Source organism: Callospermophilus lateralis, chromosome 1 (assembly GCF_048772815.1).
Source record: "Callospermophilus lateralis isolate mCalLat2 chromosome 1, mCalLat2.hap1, whole genome shotgun sequence".
Taxonomy (NCBI): domain Eukaryota; kingdom Metazoa; phylum Chordata; class Mammalia; order Rodentia; family Sciuridae; genus Callospermophilus; species Callospermophilus lateralis.
The window spans coordinates 88,511,231-88,523,645 of record NC_135305.1 but is presented as its reverse complement, the minus strand read 5'-3'; the positions used below and the strand labels follow the sequence as shown (position 1 = coordinate 88,523,645).

At 35.8% G+C, this 12,415-nt stretch overlaps 1 protein-coding gene across 3 annotated transcripts in view; it reads right to left on the bottom strand.

Annotated features, from left to right (window-relative positions):
- The window catches only part of Avl9 (AVL9 cell migration associated), a 57,767-nt gene that overhangs the window by 23,339 nt on the left and 22,013 nt on the right, over positions 1–12,415 (bottom strand). For all 3 annotated transcript variants that reach the window (XM_076836131.2, XM_076836117.2, XM_076836124.2), the window contains exons 6-10: positions 11,789–11,855; positions 10,761–10,801; positions 8,379–8,417; positions 5,145–5,214; positions 4,254–4,792 (exon numbers count right to left, since the gene is read on the bottom strand). In XM_076836131.2, coding sequence (XP_076692246.2) covers positions 4,254–4,792; positions 5,145–5,214; positions 8,379–8,417; positions 10,761–10,801; positions 11,789–11,855 — 756 coding nt within the window. The remainder of the gene's footprint in view (positions 1–4,253; positions 4,793–5,144; positions 5,215–8,378; positions 8,418–10,760; positions 10,802–11,788; positions 11,856–12,415) is intronic.

Sequence of the window (12,415 nt, the reverse complement as noted above, 5' to 3'; positions counted from 1 at the left end):
AGTATGAAGCCAGGAGGACAGACTTGTTGAGCCCCTGAAGTTGTTTTCAGTTTCAAGTTCTGTAAGTTTTCTACCTCTCATCACTTTTTAAACACTAAATTAGTTATTTGGGTGATATGCCAGATATAACTTGATTATATCATGAAACAAATCTAAGGAGAGGAGATACATCTTTTATAACTTCATATTCTTCACTACATCTGTATCTGACAGATGGTTGTTAAGCAGTTACTATGGGAGAGAAGAGTTTCAGAAGTTGGAATATAGGTCTAATGACTTGGTTTTATTCTTATTCTTGACAATGTCGTTGATGCTCAATAAAACCCTAACTATACAACCAGCAAAACAGATCAATGTCTATGTATAGAGATGTTTATAATGCTTCTCAACCTAGGTCTGTTGGGACTGAAGGCTGAAAGGACCTGTGCCCCTCATTCAGAACCACTCAGCCAAAATAGGTGGTCTGGGGCTCATGCTTCATGCTTGAGCTGTGTGCCGTGCATTTAAAATAAATGGTACCTCCTACCCCCACAAATACCTATTTCCAAACAAAACCTCTACAATACTGAATGTTCCTTACACTTGATATGGTCCCTACAGAATACCTGCTTCTCAGTTAGGACTGAGACTCTTGATAAAGGTACTCTCAGAACTGTCAATTATTACCAAAGATTTACTCAGCAAAATAGCAGTAAGAGAACTTACATTTCATAATCAATTCTGTTAGGGAAGAAAGGTCTATTATCAACAGTGGGATTCTTGGTTAGGTCAAGAACAGTATCAAAACTAAGAAGTAGGTTTTTATTTTTTCTTCTTTAAATAGGGGGTTGGAGATATAGTTCAATGGGAGAACAGTTGCTTTGCATGGGTTTGATCCCTAGCACCACAAAAAAAGAGAAAAAAAAGGAGTTATAAGCTTTTAAAAAATGTATTTCAATAACCTTCTTTAGATGGGCATGGTGGTAGATGCCTGTGATCTTAATGACTTGGGAGGCTGAGGCAGGAGGATTATAAGTTCAAGGCCAGGCTGGGCAACTTAGTGATATCCTGAAAAAACAAACAAAAGCACCCCCAAAACCAAAAACAACAAAAACTTTAAAAAATAATAAATATATAAACCCTTTGGCCCAGCGTTCTGCCTCCTGTAATTTATTCTACAGATAAACCTACTCTTGTGTGATATTCCATTTATGAAAAGTTACTGTGACATTATTATATCAACACATAGGAATCCTAACTGTTCAGGAATAAAGGACTAAATAAATGTTCAGCCATATAGTGAAACACACTGCAGCCATAGAAAGTGATGAAGTTCGTCTCTAAGGAATATCATGTAAAGGAAATTTAAGCGCAGAAAAACAGTCATAGTCAGTAAACACTTGGTAAAAAGGGAGAAGATAAATCTATGCATTTTTTTTTTTTTTTTGGAACCCAGAGGCCCATGCATGCCCAGTCCTTGAGCACTCACTGAGTTACATCTCCAGCCCCATTGCAGTTAAATTTTTTTTTTTTATTCGAGACAGGGACTTGCTAAATTGTCCAGGCTGGCCTCAAACTTGTAATCCTTCTGTCTCAGTCTCCTGAGTAGCTGGGATTATAGGCTGTGCCACTGTGCCTACTTCTATGCATTTCTTTATGCATAAAATATCTCCAGAAGGAGATGTAAGACACTGATACCATTGATTACTATTGTAAAGGGCAGCTCGATAGCAGGAATGAAATGGAAGGAAGACTTGTTAAAAAATCCTTTTTTAAATTTCTTTTTGATGCTGGTGATTCAATCCAGAGCCTAGTGCGTGCTTAACACACTCTTCTACTGAGCGATACCCCAGCCTATAGAGACTTTATTATAGATGCTTTGAAATCTTTAACTACTGAACTATGTGGGAGTATTACATATTTATCACATTGTTTAAAATGATATTTTGAAGCAGTTTTAAAATTGTACCATTACTTTTAATGATGATCAAAATTCAGTGTAAATCTTAGAAACCTTAATGTATGGTGGTAGCAAAAGTGCAGTTCCTTTTACATAAAGCAGCCTCCATATCCAAGCCCACTCCTGGTTTCCTACTTTTTAAGGACACTTTAACTTCCATATGTGAAACTGCAGTATAAAATGGTAAAAACAAAACAAAAAACACTAAGAAAATCACCAAGCAAACATCACTAAGATAAAACGTCACCATGTACACATCACTGAGCTATTTACATACCTATGTTCACAGCAGCATTATTCACAACAGGCAAGAGGTAGAAGCAATCTAACTATCCGTTGATGAATGAACAAATGAATAAAGAAAGTCAGGCATATTTATACCATGGAATATTATTCAGCCTTAAATAGGAAGGAAGTCCTGTCACATTCTACAACATGGATGAATCTTGAGGAGGTTATTCTAAGTGCAATAAGCCAGTCACAAGTAGGCAAATATTGTATGATTCTACTTATATGAGGGAGCTAAAATTGTCAAATTCATAGAAATTTAAAGAATGGTAGATGTCAGGGACTAGGAGGAAGAGGAAATGGAGAGTTATTTAATGGGCATAGTTTCAGTTTTATAAGATAAAAGTTTGGAAATCTGTAGCACAAAAATGTGAATACAGTTAATACTACTGAACTAACTATATACTTAAAATTAGCAAAGATGGTAAATCTGATTTTGTTTAACTACAATTGAACAATAAAGTAAAAACACATTTCAATTTAGTAAATCTGGTGGAACAAGGAGTTCATCTAAAGAGCTGGGAAAGCATACTGTGCTTTTTTATTTTTTAAGAATATTTTTTAGTTATTTTGTACCTTGATTTGATTCATTTATTTATATGCGGTGCTGAGGATTGAACCTAGTGCCTCACATGTATGGGGCAGGTGCTCTACCACTGAGCCACAACTCCAGCCCCACAGTGTGATTTTTTTCACGCGACATGGAAAAGGTAAAGATATGACTGGAAATAACAGCTGTTTTCTCATCTTTTCTCTTGTTAGGGTCAGTAAGCAGGTTCATGAACTAGAAACTTCCATACTGTAAGGATTCCAATTCTCTCCAAAATTATCTACCAAAAATCTCAATCTACGTGAGTGAGGATTCAGTAAGTTGATTCTAAAACTGATGTGGAAATGTAAAGGGCAAGAAACACTTGAAGAACAATGCTATGACAGGAAGACTTTTCTTTACCAAAATGATTCACATGGTAATAGCACAATGTGAGGACTGGTACGGGATAGACAAGTGCCTCAATAAACAGCAACAAGAGTCTAGAAACAGATTCCCTTCCCTACTATACACAAAGATCAATTTCAGGTAGCCCAAAAGATAAAATTCAAAATTATAATGCTTTTAGAAAAATAATATAGGAAAACGTTTTTATGACCTTGAGGTAGTAGAGAATTTCTAAACAAGATTCCTAAAGCACTAACAAAGTAAAAAATTAATAGAAAAGATATTTAGATATATGAAGAAGTTCCACAAATCAGTGACAATAAGGGAGACAATCCAGAAGGTTTGAATCAATACTGCGCAGAGTGAGACCAAGTGGCCAAAAGTTCATGAAAATAGTGATTACTGAAAAATACAAACCACCACAATTGGCCTCTCTTTTGAAGTGGCATCTTGTTACATTGCCCAGGCTGTTCTTGAACTCCTGGGCTCAAGTACTCCACCTGCCTCAGCCTCCTGAGAAACTGGGACTACAGGCTACAATTTTAGTATTTTAATATATATTACATGCAGTCAAGATTGGATTTCCTCAATTCATCCTTTTTAAAAAAGAAATCTGAATAATTAAAAACAAACCCAAGTCAGGTGCAGTGGCATATACCTGTAATCCCAGCAGCTCAGGGGGCTGAGGCAGGAGGATTGAGTGTTCAAAGCCAGCCTCAGCAAAGGCAAGGAGCTAAGCAACTCAGTGAGACCCTGTCTCTAAATAAAATACAAAATAGGGTTGGGGATGTGGCTCAGTGGTCAAGTGCCCCTGCGTTCAATCCTTGGTGTCCCCCCTACCAAAAAAACAAAAACAAAAAAACAAACAATATCCAATACATTCAGTGATTTCTCTTAAGTTTCAAACTCTTATTAATTAAAATCCTCTAAGTTATTTCCCTATAGCTTTATACTATGGTCACAGAGCATCACAGCACTATATATTTAGTGTGTATTTTACAATTTTCAAGGACAGTTTTCAGACCTGAAAATGTATTCGATACTGAAAGTTAAATACTAATGTCTTTATTACTAGACATTACACTTTACCTTTGTGAAGATGGCCAGGGGCATGCCATACTGGTCCTCTTCCAAACCTGAAATAAGCCCTGGTATCAGGACCACCTGCCCCATATTGGCTTGAGGTTGCACAGTAATTGCAGTACTATTTGAGGGCACAGAGTCTTTTGGAAATAAGTTTGTCTGGTCTGACCCCACCAGTTCCCTTTCTTTCAGGTTGGGGTCCTCTAAGACACTAGGATCCAAGGTCTCCCAGTCACTTTCTGAAGATTCTGGAGATGGACGAGATGGAAGTTTCAAATATTGATTAGTATCACTGGGTTCCTGTCCTTTACTGCTGTCATGTTCTAGTTGGAAAAAAGGCTTTTCGGTCTTGATGGAAGCATCTCCTCCATGGTTTCCTGCTATGATTTTCTTGACAGTTCCCAAATTGGTATTTGACATGTTAGAAGCTGACCCAGAAACAAAATCATCTGCAGGAGGATTACTTTCCTGAAGACCAGCATCTTCAGACATACTCTTCCGGGGCCTGTACTGAGAACAGTCACTGAGACCATGTTCAATCATGCCTAAAATACATAATATTGGAGAACAGCTTGGCTTATAATAAAATTAAAGAAAATAAGAATTGTATATTCTGTTTTATTTAGTGAAAGTCTCCTATTAAAAAAATTTTTTAAAGCTATGTTTACACACATTTTAATAAATAAAAAAGGAAAGAAAGAAAACCCAGAACTCCCTTAATCTATGCCAAAAGGAAAATGCCATGTTAAAACAGAAATATTAGGGCTGGGGATGTAGCTCAGTGGTAGCATGCTTGCCTAGTATGTACTAGGTCCTGTGTTCAGTCCTCAGTAGTGCAAAAACAAAACAAAACAAAATGTTAAACAAAGGATAGAGTAGATACTACCATTCTCTTACCTGGAAAAAGGGACAACACAGTCATCAGTGCACCCACCAATTTATTCACTGGAGAAATATAAAAAAGAACCTGAAATGGATTCAATCAAAATTAAATTAGAAAATCCACCATAATATTAAAAAAGGGGAAGAGCAGCAATTAATAAATGTATAAGCAATGATAGAAAATCACTATTTAGAGTCCATCATGATTTGAGTAAAAATTGCCAAAGACACTAAAACTACTGTGAAAGATTGTTGAACAACAGGGATACTCACAATGCATTATCCTACAAATTACATATTGATAATATGTTAACTGCCACCTTAACCAAAATTAACATCACCAGAAATAGTACAAGTAGTTATGAGCCTTTGATGTCATATCCTGAGAATATACCACCACCTCTGAAGCATTCTTACCAAAAAGTTAAATTTGAAACTAGCCACAAGAAAACAGAAACTAAACACTGCAAGACTAGTCTGGTATCTTAAAACAGTGCAAATGTCATGAGATACAAAATGAAACTAACGAAAAAAAGAGAGATGGTGGAACTGTTTGAAATTAGAAGGAGTGAGCAATGCAATAATACATAATCCTTGATTGGATCCCCTACAAAAATCAACTATTAGCTATGGATTTTTTTTTAATCTCTAACAAAATATAAATTATTTATTGTGACACAAGTGTAAATTCCAGCTTACAGTTTAGTCTTATGTCCATGAGGTTACATTCACATAGGAGAAAAGTTCAGTCATTCTTTTTATTTTTAGTTTTTGGTACTGGGGATTGAACCCAGGGGCACTTAACCAGTGAGCAACATTCCCAGTTCTTTGCATTTTGAGACAGGGTCTCATAGAGTTGTGTAGGACCTCGCTAAGTTGATAAGGCTGGCTCTGAACTTGCATTGCTCCTGCCTCAGCCTCCCTAGCTGCTAGGATTACAGGTATGTGCCATAACGCCTGACTAAAACTGCAATTTTTATAAAAATACATATTACTAAGAGATTGATGGGATAAGTCTAGTCAAGAGAGGTCTGAGAAATAAAAACAAACACTAAGGTACAATAGAGACAAAATTTAGAGATTAACACCAGAGGGTTGTGTAACCTCAGAAGTCATTTTCTATTTAAAATTAGAATCCATTCTGCAAAGTCCTTAATATCTATCTTCTAACACCTCCAGTGATAAGAAATTCTCTAGTTCACAAAGTACACTTCAAACATATAAAGTATTTCTAGAAAAATCCAATTAAATTTTTGAGGAACCAGGAAAAAAAAAACAGCTATAAAGGAATTATGACATCTGGGAAAATTTGAAAATGGACTGTTCACTAGATGTCATTTATTGGGTCATGTGAAATTTCTCAAATGTGATATTGGTATTTTGGTAATGCAGAAATATTCCCTTATTTGCAGTACCATGATGTCTACAAAATTTCTTTCAAAGTTTCATGATTCAGCTGGGTGCAGTGGCCCACACCTGTAATCCCAGTGGCTCAGGAGGCTGAGACGAGGATCGGGAGTTCAAAGCCAGCCTCAGCAAAAATGAGATGCTAAGTAACTCAGTTAGACCCTGTCTCTAAATAAAATACAAAATTTTTGGTTGAGTGTCCCTGAGTTCAATCCCCAGTAATCCCCCCTCAAAAAGTATCATAATTCAGGGGAAAAATGAAATGAACATGTATAAAGCAATATAATGTGAAAGTATCAAATTGTAAATACAGATCAAGGGTAAAAAGGTATTATATTATTTACCAACTTTTAGTAGGTTTAACATTTTTCAGAACAAAATTTGAGAAAAAATTAAATTAGAACAGGATTCAGTTAGAGACTACACCAAAACTAATACTGGCTAATGCTAAATGACTTGGTAAACAAGCAAAGATTTGCTTATGTTTAAAAAAGAAATCATAGGGGGGCTAGGGATGTGGCTTAAGCAGTAGCACACTCGCCTGGCATGCGTGTGGCCCGGGTTCAATCCTCAGCACCATATACAAACAAAGATGTTGTGTCTGCCGAAAAACTAAAAAAAAAAAATTCTCTCTCTCTCTCTCTCTCCTCTCTCTTAAAAAAAAAAAAAAAGAAATCACAGGCTGGGAGGTGTAGCTGAGTGGCCAATGCATGCTTAGAATGAGAAAGGCTCTGGGTTTAATCCCTAGCACAAACAAAAGAAAAGAAAGAAAAAATTAAGTTATATATTAATAGATTCTTTTGTAATTTAAAACACAAATTCAGAAAAACCCAGAATCAAGGCATAAATTTTAAAGTAATCTTTATTTTTTAACCTTTATTTTATTTATTTATTTTTATGTGGTGCTGAGGTTCGACCCCAGCGCCTCACACGTGCTAGGTGAGTGCTCTTCAGCTGAGCCACAACCCCAGCCCTAAGGTAATCTTATAATAGGAAAATCTTTCAAAAGTAAATGGATACACTCACTCTTTAGCTCTATAGGTATTTGATTAAATGTCTGCCTGTCTGTTAAAGAAGAACAGTAACAACTACACATTGAATAATGTACTTTTGTTGTAAATGGATAAACATTTATAGTATAGCTACATGGAATATTATTCAGTCTTAAAGGGAAAGAAAATTCTGACACGTGCTACAATATGCATGAACTTCAAGGGCATTACGCTAAGTGAAATAAACCCAGTTATAAAAAGACAAAATACTGGGTTTGGGATGTAGCTCAACATTACAGCACTTGCCTATCAAGAATGAGATTTTGAGTTTCATCTCTAGCACCCCACACTCCAAGTACACTCACACAACAAGTATTGTATAATTCCATTTATATGAGGAACCTAGAGTAGTTAGATTCAGAAACAGAGGGTAAAATGGTGGTTGCCAGTAGAGAGGGAAAGGAAGAATGGAAAGTTACTATTTAATAGGCGCACAGTTTCAGTTTTGTATGATGAAAAGAGGTCTATGGATAGATAGCAGTGATAGATGCACAACAAAGTGAAAGTACTTAATACCACTGAATTATACACTTTAAAACAGGTAAGATAGACCTCCATGATGGTGCACACCTGTAATCCCAGCTATTTTGGAGGCTGAGGAAGGAGGATTGCAAGTTCGAGGCAAGATCAAATTGCCTCCAGAAGAAATACATGAATTTACCCTTCTATGGCAGTGAAAAAGAATATATGCTTCAGCTCACAATTTGATAGGCCAAAAATGTGTTAATACTTCATCATCTGTTCCTTTTTTATGTAAAAAATGTAATAAATATTGCATCTTTTCTCTCACCTTTTTTTCAAGAAGAATTAGTTTAAACAGGATTAAGACCTGCAGAAAGGAAAAAAGAAACACTGTTTATAATGAGAAACTAAAGTCTTTTAATCATTTGCTGTTTCCCTTCCTGAAACACAATCATATATCATTTAATTAATATTAAGTAACTATAGCACTTTCAAAACATATATAAAAAACTATGAACTCATACCAAGAAATTAAATATATACCAGTATCTTTTTTGTTTGTTTGATTTTGGTTCTAGGGCTTGAGCCCAGGGGTGCTTTACCAGTGAGCTACATCCCCAGACTTTTTATTTTTTATTTTGAGACAGGGTCTCACTAAGTTACTTGGGGCCTTGTTAAGTTGCTGAGGCTGGCTTTGAACTTGCGATCCTCCTGCCTCAGCCTCCTGAATTGCTGGGATTACAAGTGTGTACCACCAAAACCCAGCTAGCTGTATCCTTATAATAAGATAACTACCTATGTTCTCTAAAAATTTGTGAGCGTAACTTAAATCTTCAAATGAAATGATCATTTTTGGAAGGAATATTGCCATTTTGCTTGAATATGTGTAAGTTTTTAAAAGGCAGGGATTATTCATTTATTTCTGGATGTCATTCAATAAATGGAAAAAAAGGAAATAGGGGATACATACATAATAGTTTTATTTAGCTATTAAGAAGAAAAAATCTGCTGGAAAATGGGATGGTACTGAAGAGCACTAGGTTGAGCAAAATAAGACTCAGAAAATCAAAGGTCATATGTTCTCTCTCATACATGAAAGCTAGAAAAAAAAATAAAAAGTTAAAAAAGGGAACCACATGAAAATAGAAGGGATACTAGCAGAGTTGAGAAGGGGTTCAGGAGAAGGAAGAAGGGGAGGGAAAAGGGGAAAGAAATTTATCAAATGTTAGCTACTAAGTTACAATGAATCCTGTCACAGGCCAGCCATGGGCTGTGTGTGTGAACTATGAGTATTTGATTTGGCCTGATGCTGCGTGCTCTTTGGGCCATGCAACAAACCTAGGCACTTTCCTCTCTCTCTGCCTTTGATCCCACAGAGCATCTGAGATGGGTGTGACTTGCCAAGATGTCAATAAATCTACTGACAACAAGACATCATGAAGCAAGACTTAACTCCCTGAAACCTGACCCTTTGCCTTATTTGGAAACATTCCATTGAACCTCCCCTTGTGTCCCCTCTATCAAAATAAAAAATTCAGGTGGCTCCCTCTCTTTCCAACGGACCTCTAAGGTTGAGAGCTGTCACTGGACCCCTAGAAAAAGGTATTTTCTCTGTCTTTGTGTGATTTCGTGCCAATTCAAATTTACTTGGAGCAATCTGAATGATTTAGTCATGTGTTGTGACAGAATCCCACTTTTATGTATAGTCAAAACAAATCAATAAGAATGAATAAATTTGAAAAAAAGTTTGATAAATGAATGACATGTGTATGTCCTAGTCAACATATGCCTTAACAATGAAGATCATAATCCTCACATCAAAACAAAACAAAAAAGATCAGAAAGGATAAAGATAGATATTTTACTGGAAAATGTTCCATTTTCATGACAACACAAAATATTCTGTAAGATCATAGGGGGTATGGGACAGAAGGGATGGTGGAATGAGATGGACATCATTACCCTAGGTACATACATGATTATACAAATGCTGCGACTCTACATCTGTACAACCAGAGAATTGAAATATTGTGTTCTATTTGCATATAATGATATGCATTCTGCCGTCATGAATAACTAAGTAGAACAACAAAACTACTCTGCAAGATCAAAACATGTTCTTTTAAGTCTAATGTCATTATAGCTGAAATTACAAAGACAAGAGAAATGCATTATATCATAAGAAGTAAACAGAGTATGCGCTCCTTTAGAAATTTCTGATTCAAGCACTCTTTTCTTGTTAATATTTTTTAGTTGTTGATGGACCTTTATTTTACTTATATGTGGTGCTCAGAATTGAATCCAGTGCCTCAGACATGCTGATTTCCATTTGGGCAGTGCCCACATTACTGATGAGAGGTTCATATATTCACAGCTATCCAAGGAGCAAGAAAACATCTGCTCAAAAACAGATAAAAATTATCCTGACGATTAAAAGAACTGATTACTGCTAATGCTAGGCAAGTGCTCTACCATTGAGCTACAGCCCCAGTCCTCTGATACAAGCATTCTTGACACTTTCAACTTGGTATAGTTATAAGTTGAAACACTATATTAGAAGAACTAAGAGTAATGCCTATCATAAGAGATCTGATACAAGCGTGAAACAATCTCTATTTGATGCAGTACTCTTGAATTTGCCATTAAAATAAACACAGTAAAAACAGTGTCTCCCATTTTAGCACATCATAAATTAAAGAAGGTATCATACCTTGTGTCGAAAATGAAGGACAAGATCTCGAGGAGACAGACCTATAATGTTAACAAAAAAGCTAATCTGTGACTATAGTTCTACTGTTTTTGTTGAAAGTTAGAAAGAGAAGGTTAAAAAAGAAACTCAGATAATGCAAATATTCAAATATTTATGTAATATTTGATTCAATACACATTCGCTTAGAAACAGGGCTATCCAATAGAACTTTCTGTAAGGATAGAAATGTTTTAGAATGTTTTAAACCTGCCCTGTCTAGTATAGCAGCCACATGTGGTCACTACATACTTGAAATAAGGCAAGTGTGACAGGCAAACTGACTTTGACTTCGGGTACCAAGGATTGAATTCAGGAGAGATTAACCACTGAGCCATGTCCCCAGCCCTTTTTAAATTTTGATATAGGGTCTTGCTAAGTTGCTTAGGGCTCACTAAATTGCTGAGGCTGGCTTTGAACTTTTGATCCTTCTGAGCTGCTGGGATTGCAGGCATTCACCACTGTCCCCAGAATGACAAACTGACTTTTAAATATTATCTAATTTTTATTTATTTTAATCTAAATGTAGATAGCTATACATTGCTAGTGGCTGCTATTGTGGACAGTGCAGGTCTAATATCTTCTTCCATTGTATAAGCAAACTATACAAGTTTAAAATTTATAAAGTTTGAACTAAGTGCAGTGGTTCATGCCTGTAATCCAGTGATTTGAAGACTGAGGCAGGAAGATCTCAAGTTCAAGATCAGCCTGGGCAACCTAGTAAAGCTCTGTCTCAAAAAAAAAAAAAAAGTTGGGGATGTAGCTCAGTGGCAAGCATCTCTGGGTTCAATCCCCAGTACAAAAATAAATAAATACAAAAAAAAAATAAGCAATGCCTAACAGGATATTTAAGGAAAAAGCAGTATCATACATTGAAGAATTTAGGTCCCACATACAGATGTAATTCTGATCATAAAGTTTTACATGCATTTTAGTTAGCTGAACAAAAATAAATGAGGGCATTTCTTCTGACTTATAAAAATGTTACTTACCAAGATATACTTGGGATCCTTCTAATGAAGTTCCACTCAAGGAACTATTCATATGGTCATAAAGTTCCTATGAAATAAAAACTGAGTTTAGAATACTTTATTATCATCTTTGACAATGAGTTAGAAATACACTGATCAGAAGATAGTTGGTTTACAAACTGAGACAGCTTATTTTGTCAGGTACTAGATTTAGAACCATCAAGGTCTCTCTGAAATTTTGCCAGTTTTCAACATTCATTCCTTCTTTTTCAGACATGAGCGCTATCATAAGAGATCTGATACAAGCGTGAAAAAAGCTATCAGATGAGCTGGAGTTGTAGCTCAGTGGTAGAATGCTTGCCTAGCACAGGCAAGGCCCTGGGTTCGATCCTCGGTCTAAAGATAAATAAAATAAAGGTATTGTGTTCATCTACAACTTAAAAATAATAATTTAAAAATAGTTATCAGGGTATTACTTCTACTTTAGAGCTTGATTCATTCACATGGTGGTATGAACATTTAGGATGAATTCCCTCTGCTTCCTTGCTAAATTCCTAACTGTCCTACTCTTATCAGTATTTAGGAGAGATCCATCATCTGTATGGTGAATGACAGCATTGAGAAAAACACATTATCCATCTTTAATAA